The sequence below is a fragment of the Macaca mulatta genome, chromosome 13 (assembly GCF_049350105.2).
Source record: "Macaca mulatta isolate MMU2019108-1 chromosome 13, T2T-MMU8v2.0, whole genome shotgun sequence".
In the NCBI taxonomy this organism is placed as follows: domain Eukaryota; kingdom Metazoa; phylum Chordata; class Mammalia; order Primates; family Cercopithecidae; genus Macaca; species Macaca mulatta.
Genome location: NC_133418.1, coordinates 19285325 through 19304096, shown reverse-complemented (window position 1 = coordinate 19304096; position 18772 = coordinate 19285325). Strand labels below are relative to the sequence as shown.

Genomic DNA, 18772 nt, shown 5'->3' with positions numbered 1-18772 from the left:
GTGAAATTTTATCATATTATTCAGAACGATTTGCAATTTAAAACTTATGAAATGTTTAATCTTCCATTCAATTTTTTTTTTTTTTTTTTTGAGATGCAGTCTCGCTCTGTCGCCCAGGCTGGAGTGCAGTGGCGCAATCTCGGCTCACTGCAAGCTCCGCCTCCTGGGTTCACGCCATTCTCCTGCCTCAACCTCCAGAGTAGCTGGGACTACAGGCGCCTGCCACCTCGCCCAGCTAATTTTTTTTTGTATTTTTAGTAGAAACGGGGTTTCACCGTGTTAGCCAGGATGGTCTAAATCTCCTGACCTCGTGATCCGCCCGCCTCAGCCTCCCAAAGTGCTGGGATTACAGGCGTGAGCCACCACGCCCAGCCTCATTCAATATTTTTGGACCATGGGTGATGCAGGTAAGTAAAACTACGTAAGGCAATACTGTGGATAAGAAGGGACTACTGTACCATCAACGAGCACTCAGAAAAGGAAGTTAAGAAAGCAATTCCATTTACAATCACATCTAAAAGAAAAAATGCCTGGGAATAAATGTAAACAAGGAGGTGAAATACTTGTACGTTTAAATTATAAAACGGTGCTCAAGGCCAGGCTAACACCTGCAATCCCAGCACTTTGGGAGGCCTCAGCAGGGGATCACTTGAGCCCAAGGGTTCGGGGCCAGCCTAGGCAACATGGAAAAACTCTGCATCTACTAAAAATGCAAAATAAATATCCAGGCATGGCAGCATTTGCCTGTAGTCCCAGCTACTCCAGAGACTGAGGCAGGAGGATGGCTTGAGCCCGGGGAGTCAGGGCTGCAGTGAGCAGTGATAGCACTACTGCACTCAAGCCTGGGTGACACAGCCAAACCCTGTCTAAACAAAAACAAAAACAAAACTGCTCAAAGAATTTAACAGACCTAAATAAATGTAAAGACATCTATGTTCATACATAGGAAGACTTAATATTGTTGAGCTGTCAATATTCTCCAAAGTGAGCTACAGATTCAATGCAATCCCTATTTCCCAAATTTGGAATCCCAAAACTCCAATGGTCACTTCTGCAGAAATGGAAAAGCCAATCCTCAAACTCAGATGAGATTGCAAAGTGCCCAAAAGCCAAACTCTTGAAAAAGAACAAACTTGGAGGAACTCACACTTCTCAATTTCAAAACTTACCACAAAGCTACAACAATCAAAACAGTGTCATACGGCATAAAGATACACACAGACCAATAAAACAGAATTGAGAGTTCAGAAATAAACCCATAAATCTATGGCCAGTTGGTGCTAACAAGGGACCCAAGTCCATTAAATAAGGAAACAACAGTCTCTATAAAAATGGTGAAGGTACAACGAAATTTCCACATGCAAAAGAATAAAGTTGGACCCTACCACACTCTATATACAAAAATGACCCCAAAATGGACCAACAACTTAAATATAAGAGCAAAAAGCACAACACTCTAAGAAAAACAGGGTAAATCTTCATGACCCAGGATTTAGCAATGTATTCTTAGATATGACACCAAAAGCACAAGAAACAAACAAAAAAAAACCCAGATAAAATGGATTTAATTAAAATTATTCTGTAGCCTGGCATGGTGGCTCACGCCTGTAATCCCAGCACTTTGGGAGGCCAAGGTAGGTGGATCACCTGAGGTTGGGGGTTCAAGACCAACCTAACCAACATGGAGAAACCCTGTCTCTACTAAAAACACAAAATTAGCCAGCCATGGTGGCGCATGCCTGTAATCGCAGCTGCTCAGGAGGCTGAAGCAGGAGAATCGCTTGAACCTGGAAGGCAGAGGTTGCGACGATCCAGGATGGTGCCACTGAACTCCAGCCTGGGCAACAAGAGTGAAACTGCATCTCAAAAAAAAAAAAAATTATTCTGCAAAACCTACAGAATGGGAGAAAATATTCGGAAACCACATATGTGACAAGGGTTTAATATTCAGAATATATTAAGAATTTTTACAATTCAACAAAAAAGACACCCCAATTAAAAAACCCAAGTCATAAAAGTAGTAGAATACACTAAAAAAAAATTAAAAATAAATAAAATAAAAGCCCAAATCAAAGGACTTGAATAGGCCAGGCTGGTGGCTCATACCTGTAATCCCAGCACTTTGGGAGGCTGTGGGAGACTAGCCTGGGCAACATGGCAAAACCCAGCCTCTACCAAAAAAAAAAAAAAGAACATCACCCAGGCGTGGTGGCACATGCCTATACTACGCGGGAGGCTGAGGCGAGAGGGTTGCTTGAACCCAAGAGGTCAAGGCTGTAACCCTAGCCTGGGCGACAGAGCGAGAGCCTGATTTTTTTTTAAAAAAAGGACTTGAATAAACATTTCTATAAGGACATATACAAATGGCCAATAAACCATGAGAACATTCTCAACATCATGATTCATTAGAATATGCAAATCAAAACCACAATGAGATATCACTTCACACCTATCCCAGCCGATACAATCAAAAAGAATAGAAACTAAGTGTTGACAAAGATGTAGAGAAACTGGAACTCTCATACATTGCTGGTGGGAATGTAAAATAGTGCAGCCACTATGGAAAACAATTTAGGGGTTCCTCATAAAGCTAAACATAAAATGTTTCCATATGATCCAGCAATTCTACTCCTAGGTATATAACCAAGGAAACTGAGAGCAGGCACTCAAGATACTGTTCGCCAGTGTTGACTGCATTATTTGCAAGTCAAAAGAAGGAAACAACCCAGGTATCCAATGACACATGAAGAGGTAAATGAAATGTGGAATATATATACAATAGACTATTATTCGGCTATAAAAAGGAATGAAATTCTGGCACATACTATAAAACATATGAACCCTGAAAACATGGTAAGTGAAATGAGCCAGACACAAAAGCACAAATACTATATAACCCTATTAATATGAAATATCCAGAATAGGCAAAGTCATGACAAACAAAGTAGGCAGAGGTTTCCAGGGACTGCAGAAAAGAGGACCTGTAGAGTTACTACTAAATAGCTACAGGATCTCTGTAATAGAATCTTTTGAAAATAGACAGTGGTGATGTCTAAACAACACTGTAAATGTAGTTAATGTCACCAAATTGCACAACTAAAAATGGTTAAAATGGCAAATTGTTATAGTTTTCTACAACTTAAAAAATTAATATGTAATACACCAAAAATCAAGTAATTGTACACTTTAAATGGATTAATTGTATGGTATATCAATTCTACCTTAATAAAGTTGATTTTTTAAAAAAACTATGTCAAAAAGTGACACTCAGAGCTGGGAGTGTAGCTCACATCTGTAATCCCAGCACTTTGGGAGGCCAAAGCAGGCAAATCACTTAATCCCAGGAGTTTGAGACCAGCCTGAGCAACATGGCAGATTCTGTGACACTCAGAAAACTATTCCAAGTGATCCTGGTATGACAGTATTTTGACTGTCCATCCTAAACAGAATACATCTTAAAAGTAAAAAACTGTAAGCGGCTGGGCGCAGGGGCTCATGTCTGTAATCCCAGCACTCTGGGAGGCCGAGGCGGGCGGATCATGAGGTCTGGAGATCTAGACCATCCTGACCAACACGGTGAAACCCTGTCTCTACTGAAAATACAAAAAAATTAGCCGGGCGTGGTGGCAGGCGCCTGTAACCCCAGCTACTTGGGAGGCTGAGGCAGGAGAACAGCGTGAACCCGGGATGCGGAGGTTGCAGTGAGCCAAGATGGCTACACTGCACTCCAGTCTGGCAACAGAGCAAGACTCCATCTCAAAAAAATAAATAAAATAAAAAGAACTATAAGCAATCTTAAACTTCACTTAGTATTCTTAACAAAGACTTGAGAAAACAGGTTAAGAACTGAACTGCAATTAAACACAAATACTTTTTAAAGCAAGGAAGAGAATACATAAGAACTGGGTACACAGTCTCCCCTCCCCATTAAATGCACAAATTTAAAAGATACAAGAGAAAATATGTGACAAAAATAATACACAATAGTCAGGACAGCATGTAAAGAAACAAGAGCTTGTTTCCCCCTCTCTTTTTTCGACATGGAGTCTCGCTCTGTTGCCAGGCTGGAGAACAATGGCTTGATCTCAGCTCACTGCAACTTCCGCCTCCCTGGTACAAGCTGGGACTACAGGCGCACGCCACCACACCCAGCTAATTTTTGTATTTTTAGTAGAGATGGGGGTTTCACCATGTTGGCCAAGATGGTCTCGATCTCTCGACCCCATGATCTGACCTCCTCCACCTCCCAAAGTGCTAGTATTACAGGCGTGAGCCACCGTGTCCGGCCAGTTCCCCCTTTTCAAAATAAAGAAATAGATTCAAGGTACAACGCGAACACATAATAGAAAAATAATTCCATTACCTTCTTTGCTTCCAACTATGTTATTAAAGTAGACAATCTTAAGATAAACAACTTTATAAATTATTTTTCTATATTCTATTTTGCCTCTAACCTCATTTTACAAGGGAACTGAAGCTCAAACAGGTAAGTGCCTTGTTTAAAGATATACAGCTAGGAAGCAGCAGAGCCCATGTTATGTAAACAGGACAATACTTGATTCAAGCAGTACTTCTTTCCATGACAGCAGATGTCACTATAAGCAAATACCTGAATTCACTTAAGCTGCCAAATATCAAGAACTGATGTAGGGCTGACAACAGGAACAGTCAGACCCTAAGAGACACCACATCATCTCTATCTTGCACAGTCAAATGGATTCCTCTACCCCTAAAATCCTCCAAAAAAGCTGCTGTTCTCAGCAAACCCATCTGATCAGATCCAAATCTGTGAAGTTCCAACAAGGGTGAAGGCAGTGATTATATAGGACAATGAAGAAAAGTCTAGGCCGGGCGCAGTGGCTCACGCCTGTAATCCCAGCACTTTGGGAGGCCGAGACGGGCGGATCACAAGGTCAGGAGATAGAGACCATCCTGGCTAACACGGCGAAACCCCGTCTCTACTAAAAACACAAAAAATTAGCCGGGCGAGGTGGCGGCGCCTGTGGTCCCAGCTACTCAGGAGGCTGAGGCAGGAGAATGGCGGGAACCCGGGAGGCGGAGCTTGCAGTGAGCTGAGATCGCGCCACTGCACTCCAGCCTGGGCGACAGAGCGAGACTCCGTCTCAAAAAAAAAAAAAAAAAGAAAGAAAAGTCTATATAGTGAACCATGAGTTCCCCAATCTACTTCCCCTGGAACATAACGGTAAATCTCTCAAAAGGCAGAACAAAAAGAGGAGGAGGCTGGGTGCAGTGGCTCACACCTGTAATCCCAGCACTTTGGGAGGCCAAGGTGGGCAGATCACGAGGTCAGGAGATCAAGACCATCCTGGATAACAAGGTGAAACCCCGTCACTACTAAAAATACAAAAAAATTAGCCGGGTGCGGTGGCAGGCGCCTGTAGTCCCAGCAACTTGGGAGGCAGAGGCAAGAGAATGGCGTGAACCTGGGAGGTGGAGCTTGCAGTGAGCTGAGATTGCACACTGCACTCCAGCCTGGGTAACAGAGCGAGACTCCGTCTCAAAAAAGAAAAAGAAAAAAAAAAAAAGGAGGAGAATAAGAGAAAAATTAGAGAAACTCCAACTTTCAGGTAAACATCATAAAAAAAAAAGGTAAGAAATGGTCAAAGAAATAATACAAGAAATGTTACAGAACTGAAAGAAATGAGTTTCCCAATTGAAAGGACACTTCCAGAAAACCTTTAAGTTACCAAGAACAAGAATCTCATGGGACTTCTAACAGAACTTCTAGAAAATGGAGCAATGATCTCAAAATCGAGAAAAAAATTATTTCAAGCTCAGAATTCGATAACCAAATAATCAACTAAACTAAGTAATGATGTTTTGCAGGCATACCATTAGTTTCAAGACCAGCCTGACCAACATGGTGAAATCCCATCTCTACTAAAAAGAAAACAATTAGCCGGGCATGGTAGCGCACACCTGTAATCCCGCTATTCAGGAGGCTGAGGCAGGAGAATCCCTTGAACCCGGGAGAAGGCGGCTGCAGTGAGCCGAGACCACCCCACTGCACTCCAGTCTAGGCAATAGAGCAAGACTCCGTATCAAAAAAAAAAAAAAAAAAAAAAAACACAACAAAACAAAAACCTCTCATCCACTTTTCCTCAAAGCAAGTGAGGCTATGCTACACCAAAACAAAGAAAGTAAATCAAGAGGACACGAGATACAAGAAATAAAGTGTCTAACTCAGAAAAGAGGTGAAGGGACTTCTCAAGCTGATGACAAAGGGAAGTCCCAAGAGCACAGCTGTATAGTAAAGAGGAAGAAAAACCAGTCCGGGTTGGAGGAGTCTGTTAGTAAGGGTATCTTAGGTAGAAAGACAATCAATCAAGCAATGTTTTAAGCTGAAATTGATGGGATTATGTGACCAGTATGACCACATTTGAGGGTTTAAATTGCTGAGTTTAAGTAAACAAGGAGTAACACAACATAAACAAACCAAAAAATAAAGCAATTATTCAGTCCAGGAAAAACAAAACTGCATAACAGGGGCAATTCAAATGCAAAAATATTTACCTTATGATATTTATATAAATGTGAAATATTCATTTAAACAAAAACTGCAATAACAGTACTGAAAGAATGAGGGGCAAACCAAAGTGTCTGAGGACAGTTTGGGAGGAGCATAGTAGAAAGTCAGTAGAAAATGTCTAAAATGGGGCTGGGCGCGGTGGCTCACACCTGTAATCCCAGCACTTTGGGAGGCCGAGGTGGGCGGATTACGAGGTCAGGAGATCAAAACCATCCTGGCTAACACGGTGACACCCCGTCTCTACTGAAAATACAAAAAAAATTAGCTGGGCATTGCGGCGGGTGCCTGTAGTCCCAGCTACTCGGGAGGCTGAGGCAGGAGAACGGCATGAACCCGGGAGGTGGAGTTTGCAGTGAGCCAAGATCGTGCCACCGCACTCCAGCCTGGGCAATAGAGCGAGACTCTGCCCCAAAAAAGAAAAAAAAGAAAATGTCCAAAATGGGAGACAGGGAATTAAAAATAACAAAAGTATATATGTGTGTTGCTCAGAAGTATGAAGTATAGATGTAAAGGGCAGAAAAAACAACTAACAGCTGTCAAAGGCGCCTGCTTGTAGTCCTAGGTACTCAGGAAACAGAGGTAGGAAGATCATTTATGCCCAAAAATTTGATGCCAGCCTGGGCAACACAGCAAGACCCTATTCTAAAAAAATAATAAGAAGAAGAAGAAAAAGAAGAAGAAGAGCTGTCAAGTAGCCTTTGAGAAGTAGGAAGCAGCTGCAGAAGAAGAAACCAACTTGACAGAACCTAGAAAAACTAAACAGAAGCCATATGGAAAAAGAAAAACTAGAGAAAGAATTATATATTTTTTTTAATTTTTTTTTTTTTTTTTGAGACAAGAGTCTTGCTCTGTCACACAGGCTGGAGTGCAGTGGCGCAATCTCTGCTCACCGCAACGTCCGCCTCCAGGGTTCAAGCAATTCTCCTGTCTCAGCCTCCCAAGTAGCTGGGACTACAGGCGCCTGCCACCACGCCCGGCTAATTTTTGTTATTTTTAATAGAGACGGATTTTCACCATATTGGTCAGGCTGGTCTCTCGGCCTCCGAAAGTGCTTGAATTACAGGCGAATAATATTTTTAAGAAGGGCAAAAGCACGTGAGGAGAGTAGAAAAATGGCAAAACAAAGAGGAGACTAACAAATGAAAGCACAATGGAAGACTAGAAAGATAAGATACACAGACACATCATCACACTCCAAAACTCAGACATTCTAGAAAGCATGGTCAGTTCACAGATGGCCAGCCTCTGCCAAACTGGGGGAGAATACTAACCTCTTTATATTCTTCACAGACACTGCCTCTTCTCCCTCCATTCTTTACCTTCTATCCAAGCGCACTGTTTTGTCATTTCACTCAAACCTAACTTTATAGAATAGCTTCACATGTTCCAAAGTTACTCACTAGCTAATCCATATTCCACTGAAATCCCCCAAATTCTAATGTAAATGACTTTCAATTTGTTTGGGGGAAAAAAAATATTCTTTAAGTGTAAAGAGAGAAGTGGTCATAACAATGAATCCTCAAAATTTTGCCACCACTCCACTTTATTTAATGGAAAAGTTATGTAGTTGAAAGAACATTCTAACTTCTGTCTAGACCAGTGGTTTTTAATCTTTTGGAAGCCAAGGTCCCCCCTAAGAATCTCAGAAAGGCTCTAAGCTTGCTTTTTTTTTTTTTTTTTTAAGCTTGTTTAAAAAAAAAAAAAAAAAAAAACAGGCTGAGCAGAGTGGCTCACACCTGTAATCTCAGCACCTGGGGCCAAGGCGGGAGGATCACTCGAGCCCAGGAGTTGGAGACCAGCCTGGGTAACATAGTAAGACCCCGTCTCTACATTAAAGAAAAAAGTTAGCCGGGCATGGTGGTGCATGCCTGTAGCTGGCATGCCTGTAGTCTCAGCTACCCAGGAGGCTAAGGTGGGAGAATGGATTGAGTCCAGGACGTCAACGCTACAGTGAGCCATGATCCCGCCACAGCACTCCAGCCTGGGAGATAGAAAGAGACCTTGTCTCAAAAATAAAATAATGGCCGTTGCAGTGGCTCACGCCTGGAATCCCAACACTTTGGGAGGTGGAGGCAGGGAAATCACTTGAGCCCAGGAGTTCGAGAACAGCCTGGGCAACATGGTGAAATCCAGTCTCTACCAAAAATACAAAACAAAACAAAAAAAAAACAAGCCGGTGTGGTGGGTGCACCTGTGGTACCAACTACTCGGGAGACTGAGGTGGGAGGATCGCTTGAGCTGGGGAGGTGGAAGTTGCAGTGAGTCGAGATAGCGCCACTGCATCCAGCTGGGTGACAAGAGTGAGTGAGACCCCACCTCAAAAAAAAAAAACCATAAAAATTAAAGTCTTTAATTTCAGGAGTTACTGGAACCCTCAATAAGGTCTGTTTTAGACTCTATCACCACGTTCATATTTATGACTACGCCAGCAGTTTGAAATTACAATGTACAAGTAGGTATCTATTCCTCCTCTCTGGAGGAACAGGCTGTAACTTACTCCACTGTTCCCAAGAGAAACTAAATCAGAACCACTGCCAAAATTCTGCTGCACTTCCTATTTGACCCTGAACAGGTATCTTTAATCTCTACAGGTCTCAATATCCACAGGGCTGCTGGAAGCACTGATAAAAGACACAATTGTGCTGCTATTATAATCATGGTCATCCGTGAGTTTCCGTTTGTTTTTTTGTTTTTTTTGTTTTTAATTTTTATTTTTGATGGAGTCTCCCTCTGTCGCCCAGGCTGGAGAGCAGTGGCACGATATCGGCTCACTGGAACCTCGGCCTTCCAGGTTCAAGCGACTCTCCTGCCTCAGCCTCCGGAGTACCTGGGACTACGAGCGTGCGCCACCACGCCCGGCTTTTTTTTTTTTTTTTTTTTTTGGATTTTTAGTAGAGACGGTGTTTCAACATGTTAGCCAGGTTGGTCTCGAACTCCTGACCTCAGGCAATCCGCCCTCCTTGGACTCCCAAAGTGGTGGGATTACAGGCGTGAGCCACCGGGCCCCGCCAATATCCTTTTAACATCAACAATAAAAACAGTGACTTGTAGCTAACATTCAGTGCTATGTATCAAGCACAACCCTAAATGTTTAAAATGGATCCTATCAAATTCTATCAACGTTACAACTCCACCTATGGATGGAAAGTGTAACTGGCCCCAAATACCCAGCTTATGAACGACAGGGCTGATTATTCAAGCCAAAGCAAACTGACTCAACATTCTGTGCACATCCACCTTTAATAGCTTCTTCCGTCACTCTTTAGATCCAATTGCTAAAGTCTTACTGAATCCAAAACAGATCACATTATTTACCTATAAAGAGGAAAAATATCCTAAGAACATTTGTGGAAAAGGTTAAAAATTGTAAGCCATACTAACGATTTATAAGAAATTTATAATTTTTTTTTTTTTAAAGCAAAAGCACCTACCAAACTGTTCTGGGGGTGGGGGAGGTGAGTATGAGGAGTGGAGCTGGACCCTTATAAAGGGACAGCGACAAACATCTCATACTCAAAACAAGGGGACTTCGCGTGTCATTTGCGCCGTCGGGCCGTTGCAAACGTTCGCGCTGAGATCCCTACGTTGTCACTCGTCACAGCCGCCAAAGCGCACCCGGGAGCTGCGTCAGTCCCCACTGGGTTCCCCCAGGCCAAGGAGGTACGACCTCCGCCGCAACACGTAAAATGTCCGGGGGATGGGAAGAATCCCGCCGACATAGCACCCGGGTGCCCAAGCCCCCCGAGAACTAGGCCGCGCGGGTACTACGCGGCGCGCGACCGGCCAGAAAGCCCGGGCCAGGGCGGGCCCACGAGCGAGGACCGTCGGGAACAGGCCGGGAGAAAGAGGAAGCGCCAGCGCCAACGGTCTCCCGCCCACAGCGGTCCCCCCAGGGCTCTCCCTGCGCTTGCCAGCGCCACGCCGCCCACAGGACCGCGCTAGCCGGCCGGCGCCTCAACAGTGCGCGCCAGGGAGCAGCGCCCGTCGGGAGCCATGACGCCCGAGCCTCGCGAGGCCGCCGCCCGGCCAGGTCGAAGCCGTCGGTCTCTTCGAGATCCACTCACCTCTCGAGGCGACGGGGCGGAGCCCTGCACCGAGGCGATGTACCGCTCCACGTCGGCCTTGCTGCGCCTCATCGCGCCGCCAACCTGGCTCCCGAGGCGCGGGAGACCAGCGCTCAGCCCCGCAGCAGTCGCAACTTCCAAGAGGAAAGCGCCTGCAAACCAGTGACGCAGCGACGTCGCCAGCGGAGGACCATCCCGACGAACTTGCGTACTGCGTCAGCACTGTGCGCCACGTTGGCGACGTCGGCGCTAGAGCTGCACACTGCCGGGCTCTTGGTAGCTCGCTGGGTTCTGAGCGGTGTCTTGGGAAGCCGGGATCAGATTTCGGCCCCCGCGTCCACAGCGTGGGCGTAGATTTCCAGCAGATAACAATTTGCGTGATGGGCTCTTAAGCGTTTTGGTCGCTTGTTCTAAATTATAAGTGCGCCACGCATTGGAAGAAAAAAGCACTCAGGCCAAGTTGGTGAGCGTGTAAATTGGAACAACGTTTCTGGAGATGACTGGTTAAATACGTTGCATCGGACGTGTGAATACTAAAGTATACATTTTAAAATTCGTATTTATTAAAAGAAATGAGGGCCGGGCGTGGTGACTCACGCCTGTAATCCCAGCACTTTGGGAGGACGAGGCGGCCGGATCATGAGGTCAGGAAATCGAGACCATCCTGGTTAACCCAGTGAAACCCCATCTCTACTAAAAATACAAAAAAAAAAAAAAAATCAGCAGGACGGGGTCGCACGCACCTGTAGTCCCAGCTACTCGGGAGGCTGAGGCTGGAGAATCGCTTGAACCTGGGAGGCGGAGGTTGCAGTGAGCAGAGATTGCGCCACTGCCCTCCGCTTGGGCGACAAAGCGAGACTCCGTCTGAATTTAAAAAAAAAAAAAAAAATTTAGAATTGCATAATGAAAAAGTAGGCCACAAATACTAAGTTTTGGACAATTACAATTTTTTAAAGTCATCCCTTGGCGGGGGATTGGTTCCAGAACCACCGGTTTATGCCAAAACCCACGCATTCCGCTGGGCGCGGTGGCTCACACCTGTAATCCCAGCACTTTGGGAGGCTGAGGCAGGCGGATCACCTGAGATCAGGAGTTCGATACCAGCCTGGCCAACATGGCGAAAGCCCGTTTCTACTAAAAATGCAAAAAAAAAAAAAAAAAAAAAAAAAAAATTACCTGGGCATGGAGGTGGGCACCTGTAATCCCAGCTACTCGGGAGGCTGAGGCACGAGAATTGCTTGAAACTGAGAGGCGGAAGTTGCAGTGAGCTGAGGTCGCGCCACTGTACTCCAGCCTGGGCGAGAGTAAGACTTCCTCTTAAAAACAACAACAACAACAACAAATCCGCGGATTTTCAAATCCCGCAGTCAGTGCTGAGGATGGAACTCTCAGAGGAAAAGTCGGACCCCCCTATATGCCGGCCCCTCGAATACTGTATTTTCTGTCGGCTTATAAGTGGACCCAGGCAGTTCAAACCCATGTTATTCCAGGTTCAACCGTGTATATAGGAATAACCATTCGCCCCACAGAGTGGCTCAAGCCCGTAGCCCCAGCACTTTGGGAGGTCGACGCGGGAGGACCCCTCCAGTCCAGGAGTTCCAGGTTACAATGAACTATGATAGCGCCGCTGCATTCCATCCTGGGCACCAGAGTGAGACCCTTGTCTCAGGAAAAAAAAAAAAAAAAAAAGAAAAGAAAAGGAATAGCGCCCCAAATGTATATATATTTCACTAGCAGAATAACAGGGCATACCAAAATTTAACGGTAATAATGTCAAGATTTTGAACCATCTGTATCTTCCAAATCTTCAAAAATGTCTATTTTGGGAATTTGGATGTTAAACTCTTACTTTTAAAACAAGATTTAACAAAATGTTTTTAATAGTGAGAACCTTTTACATTTTAAAAGATCACATTTGTGTAAACATTACGGTCTTAATTATGCGGGCAAATATCAAATGCGTTGACATTTTTAACTGGAAATTTAGGCTATTTTGGTTGTGGATAAATTTTTATCCTGTTTGTTTTTCCATATTTTCTTTTTTTTTTTTTTTTTTTTGAGACAGAGTCTTGCTGTGTCCCCCAGGCTGGAGTGCAGTGGCGCGATCTCGGCTCACTGCAAGCTCCGCCTCCCGGATTCACGCCATTCTCCTGCCTCAGCCTCCTGAGTAGCTGGGACTACAGGCGCCCACTACCGCGCCCGGCTAATTTTTTGTATTTTTAGTAGAGACGGTGTTTCACCGTGGTCTCGATCTCCTGACCTTGTGATCCGCCCGCCTCGGCCTCCCAAAGTGCTGGGATTACAGGCGTGAGCCACCGCGCCCGGCCTGTTTTTCCATATTTTCTAAATTTTGTATAATGAACAAGTATTGCCTTTCTAAAAAAAGGAAAAACAGCATTTTGTTTTGTTTTGTTTCAACCATACTGGATGTGAATAAAAGAAAAGAAAAAGATGATTCTGAGCTTACCAGTGTGTGTGACCCACGTTAACAGAAATGACATGTAAAGAAAATCTAGTTTGGAGTGGAAAATCCTATTTTAGGTAGTTGATTTCTTTCACTTGAGGTACCATTTATATATCCATGTGGGATAGGCTAGTAGGAAGATGAACTGGTAGGACAAAGATCCTGATGGAAGCCAGTAGTCATGGCACAGTTCGGAGGCCCAGCTACTCCAAAGGCAGGGGGGGAGAAATCCCTTTAGCCCGGGAGTTGGAGACTGCGATTAGTTATGTTCATGCCTTTGCACTCCAGCCTCTGGAAGAGAATGAGATTCCTATCTCTAAAACGAAAAGAGGGCTAGGCACAATGGCTCACACCTGTAATCCCAGCACGCTGGGAGGCCCAGATGGGCGGATTGCTTGAGGCCAGGAGTTCAAGACCAGCCTGGCCAACATGGTGAAACCCCATCTCTACTAAAAATGCAAAAATTAACTGGGTGTGGTGGTGCATGCCTGTAATCCCAGCTTCTTTGGATGACTGAGGCACTGGAATTGCTTGAACCTGGGAGGTTGCAGTGAGCTGAGATTGTGCCAATGCACTCCAGCCTGGGCAACAGAGCAGACTCTGTCTCAAAAAATAACAATAATAATATTTAATTAATTTTAAAATAAAAACAAAAAGAGAAGATCTGATGGAATTAGAAGTCATAAACCTTGGCTGGGCACAGTGGCTCACGCCTGTAATCCCAGCAATTTGGGAGGCCAAGGTGGGCGGATCACGAAGTCAGGAGATTGAGACCACCCTGGCTAACACGCTGAAAACCCGTCTCCACTAAAATACAAAATATTTTCTGGGCATGGTGGCGGGCGCCTGTAGTCCCAGCTACTCAGGAGGCTAAGGCAGGAGAATGGTGTGAGCCCGGGAGGCGGAGCTTGCAGTGAGTTGAGATGGTGCCACTGCACTCCAGCCTGGGCGACAGAGCGAGAAAAAAAAAAAAAGTAATAAACCTCAGGTGATAGGTGAAACCACGAATTTGCCTTTGAAAACTGTGTTGGTAACAATAGCCATAGCTAACAAGTACTTGCTGTGTTCCAAAGCTCTTGTTTTTCTTTAGCACTTCACTTGTATTAACTAATTTCGTTCTTCCAACAACTTTGTACGAGTACTGTTATTATCCTCGGTTTTGACAGACAAGAAAACCAAAAGACAGCCAGGCACCATGGCTCATGCCTGTAATCCAAAACTTTGGGGGGCTGAGGTGGGAGGATCACTTGAGCCCAGTAGTTCAAGACCAGCCTGGGCAACATAGCAACACCCTGTGCTTACAAACAAAAAGAAATTAAAAACTAGCCAGGCATGGTGATGCATGCCAGTAGTCCCAGCTATTTGGGAGGCTGAAGCAGGAGGATCTCTTGAGGCTAGGTGTTGGAGGCTGCAGTGAGCTATGTTCACCTCACTACATTCCAGCTTAGGTGACAGAGAAAGACCCTGTCTCCAAAAAAAAAAAAAAAAAGGAAACCAAGAGAATGAGCACTGAAGCAACTTGCCCAAACACACTCACCTTGTAAAAATGGTATCGTTAATCCATTTACATTGAATGTATTGAAAAGGAGTGCCCAAAGAGAGAATCTTCTTTTTTGTTGTTGTTTTTTTTTTTGTTTTTTTTTTTTCCTTGAGACAGTGTTTTGCTCTGTGGCCCAGGCTGGACTGCAGTGGCGCAGTCTCGGCTCACTGCAACCTCTGCCTCCCAGGTTCAAGCAATTCTTGTGCCTCAGCCTCCTGAGTAGCTGAGATTACAGGTACGTGCCACCACACCCAGCTAATTGTTTTATTCTTTGTAGAGATGGGGTTTCACCATGTTGGACAGGCTGGTCTTGAACTCCTGGCCTCCAGTGATCCATCTGCATTGGCCTCCCAAAGTGCTCGGATACAGGTGCCCAGCATCCACCATGCCCAGCATCCAAAGAGAGAATCTTCTTGAGGAACTCAAAAGACTTTTATCTTTTGGACAAGCAGTTCATATTTCTGCATTAATTAGGGATTTTCACATTTTACTTCATTTTACACTACTTTTTTGTTGTTGTTGTTCAGTGGTATGACATTTTCACCAAGGCACTGAAAATTCCATTTGCACTAATGTCCAATGTCATATATTCCTACCATGTTGCAAATATAGTTCATTTGCCCAGCTTTATTGAGGTATAATTCACAAATAAAAATTATATATATTTACTAGGTACAACATGATGTTTTGCTATCCAAGCATACCTCATGTAATTGCACTACATTTTATTGTACTTCACAGATACTATGTTTTTTACAAATTGAAAGTTTGTGCCCACCCTGTGTCAAACAAATCTTTCGGCATCATTTTTCTTTTTTGAGACAGAGTCTCACTCTGCCACCCAGGCTGGAGTATAGTGACACGATCTCAGCTCACTGCAACCTCCTGTGGCAGGCCAGGTCTCACCAATGCAGGCTTCCATAACAACTCTTTCAGTAATGACTGAGTGGTTAAATTAAATATTAAAAGCCAGTGCCCTTATAGAAAGGCTGGGATATAACAAAAGGCCATCGAAACGTTTGCCTAGGCTTTTCCTGGGCCTTAAAGCATGAGAAAATAACGAAGGAATTCTTTTTTTTTTTTTTTTTTTGAGATGGAGTCTTGCTGTGTCACCCAGGTAGAGTGCAGTGGCGGGATCTTGGCTCACTGCAACCTCTGCCTCCCAGGTTCAAGCAATTCTCCTGTCTCAGCCTCCTGAGTAGCTGGGATTACAGGCGTGCGTCACCACGCCTGGCTAATTTTTTTAATTTTAGTAGAGACAGGCTTTCACCATGTTGGCCAGGCTGGTCTTGATCTCTTGACCTCATGATCCACCCGCGTCAGCTTCCCAAAGTGTTGGGATTACAGGCATGAGCCACCGCATTCAGCCCATAAGGAAGAAGTTCTTAACAGGACCCATTTAGGATTAAACAAGTTTTATTGTGGGTCTGAAGAAACTCCCCAGGTCTCCACAGACAAGTTTACTGGGAGTCTGAAAGAACTTCCCAAACCTCCATGATTTAGCGGAAGCCAAGATAAGGGTAATCACCGGGCACCAAGGCAGAGCTTGCGATGAGCCGAGATTGTGCCGCTGCACTCCAGCCTGGGGAACAGAGCAAGATTCCAACTCAAAAAAAAAAATCACCCCAGCATCTAGATCCATTAGATTAAGTGAATGTACTGAGGCTCCAGAGGAAGGTCTTTAGGACTCAGACCTTAGTTATAGATTAAAAGAAGTGAATCACTTATGTCTTTAGATGAATGCACACTTACACGTAGACATATAGCTTAGAAGGAATATAAGCTCTGGAAAACTTTGTAATTTTGAGTGGGTCTGGTGATAATTTCCAGGCCTTCTCCCTGTAACTGGTTGCAGAAATAAAAACTCTCTTTCTCCCCAGTTCCTCTGCATCTCGTTATTGGGCCATGAGAAACAGCAGCCCGACCCTCAGTTTGGTCAGGGAACAGTCCATCTCCCAGGTTCAAGTGATTCTCCTGCCTCAGCTTCCCTCGTAGCTGGGATTACAGGTGTGTGCCACCACGCCTAGCTAAATTTTTTTGTATTTTTAGTAGAAATGGGGTTTCACCATGTTGGCCAGGCTGGTCTCCAACTCCTGACCTCAAACGATCTGCCCGCCTCAGCATCCCAAAGTGCTGGGATTACAGGCATGAGCCACTGCACTGGCCTCAGCACCATTTTTCCAACAGCACGTACTCACCTCGTGTCTCTGCATCCCATTTTGGTAATTCTCACAATATTTCAAATTTTTTCTTTAGTATAATATCTGTTATGCTGATCTGTGATCGGTGATTTTTGATGTTACTTATTGTAATTGTTTTGGGGTACCACAAGCCATGCTCATACAAGACAGCAAACTTAATTGATGAATGTGTGTGTTGCATCTGACTGCTTCACTGACCCGCCATTCCCAGTCTCTCTCCGTCTCCTCGGAGCTCCCTGTTCACCTAGACACAACAATACTGAAATCAGGGCCCTTAAGAACCCTATAATGCCTTCTGTGTGTTTACATGAAAGGAAGAGTTGCATGTCGCTCACTTTAAATCAAAGCTAGAAATGGTTAAGCTTAGTGAGGAAGGCATATCAGAAGCCAAGATAAGCCAAAATCATTTTCCAGAAAAATGATTCCTTTCAAATTCTGCTGCTCATTGACAATGCACCTAGTTACTCAAGAGCTCTGACGGAGATGTACAAGTAGATTAATGTTTACCTGCCAGCTAACACTATGTCCATTCTGCAGCCCATGGATCAAGGAGTAATCTTGACTTTTAAGCTTTTTTTTTTTTTTTTTGAGATGGAGTTTTGCTCTTGTCAACCAGCTGGAGGCCAGTGGCGCAATTTTGGCTCACTGCAACCTCTGCCTCCCAGGTTCAAGCGATTCTCCTGCCTCAGCCTCCCAAGTAGCTGGGATTACAGGCACTGGCCACCATGCCCGGCTAATTTCTGTCTTTTTTTTAGTAGAGATGGGTTTCACCATGTTTGGCCAGGCTGGTCTCAAACTCCTGACCTCCGGTTTAAGTTTTATTATTTAAGAAATGCATTGCTCTTTCTCTTAAGCACGCCACTGAAGATCCTGGTGTCACCATGGGCCACCGCCCCGTCCGTTGTTACCGGTATTGTAAGAACAAGCCGTACCCAAAGCCTCGCTTCTGCCGAGGTGTCCCTGATACCAACATTCTCATCTTTGACCTGGGGCGGAAGAAGGCAAAAGTGGATGAGTTTCCACTCTGTGGCCACATGGTGTCAGGTGAATATGGGCAGCACTCCTCTGAAGACCTGGAGGCTGCCTGAATTTGTGCCAATAAGTACACGGTAGAAAGTTGTGGCAAAGACGGCTTTCATATCCCAGTGCAGCTCCACCCCTTCCACGTCATCCGCATCAACAAGATGTTGTCCTGTGCTGGGGCTGACAGGCTCCCCACAGGTATGCAAAGTGCCTTTGGAAAGCCCCAGGGCACGGTGGCCAGGGTCACATTGGCCAAGTTATCACGTCCATCCGCACCAAGCTGCAGAACAAGGAGCATGCGAATGAGGCCCTGCACTGGGCCAAGTTCAAGTTCCCTGGCGGACAGAAGATCCACATCTCAAAGAAGTGAGAGCTTCATCAAGTTCAATGCGGATGAATTTGAAGACACGGTGACTGAGAAGCGGCTCATCCCAGATGGATGGTGGGTCAAGTACGTCCCTAGTTGTGGTCCTCTGGGCAAGTGGCAGGCCCTGCACTCATGAGGGCTTCCACTGTGCTGCCCCCTCTTAATACTCACCAATAAATCCTACTTCCTGTCCACCTTAAGTTTTTTTTTAAACAATGCATTTAGTAATGTTACAGCTGCCATAGGTGGTGATTCCTCTGGTGGATCTGATCAAAGTAAATCTGGAAAAGATTCACCGTTCTAGGTGGCATTTAAAACATTCATGAATAGGCCAGGGGCGGTGGCTCATGCCTGTAATCCCAGCACTTTGGGAGACTGAAGTGGGCGAATCACCTGAGGTCAGGAGTTCAAGACCAGCCTGATGAAACCCTGTCTCTACTGAAAATACAAAAATTAGCTGGGCATGGTGGCGTTTGCCTGTAATCTCAGCTACTCAGGAGGGTGAGGCAGGAAAATCGCATGAATGCGGGAGGCAGAGGTTGCAGTGAGCTTAGATCACGCCA

At 44.9% G+C, this 18772-nt stretch overlaps 1 protein-coding gene and 1 pseudogene across 4 annotated transcripts in view; one reads left to right on the top strand and one right to left on the bottom strand.

The window, feature by feature from the left end:
• The window catches only part of RANBP2 (RAN binding protein 2), a 70173-nt gene extending 59398 nt beyond the window's left edge, over nt 1–10775 (bottom strand). For all 4 annotated transcript variants that reach the window (XM_015113092.3, XM_015113094.3, XM_077958983.1 and 1 more), the window contains exon 1: nt 10615–10775. In XM_015113092.3, coding sequence (XP_014968578.3) covers nt 10615–10686 — 72 coding nt within the window. In that variant the 5' untranslated portion in view covers nt 10687–10775. The remainder of the gene's footprint in view (nt 1–10614) is intronic.
• Nucleotides 10776–17486: 6711 nt separating this feature from the next.
• On the top strand, nt 17487–18345 carry LOC694705 (large ribosomal subunit protein uL16-like; annotated as a pseudogene).
• The last annotated feature ends 427 nt before the right edge of the window (nt 18346–18772 follow it).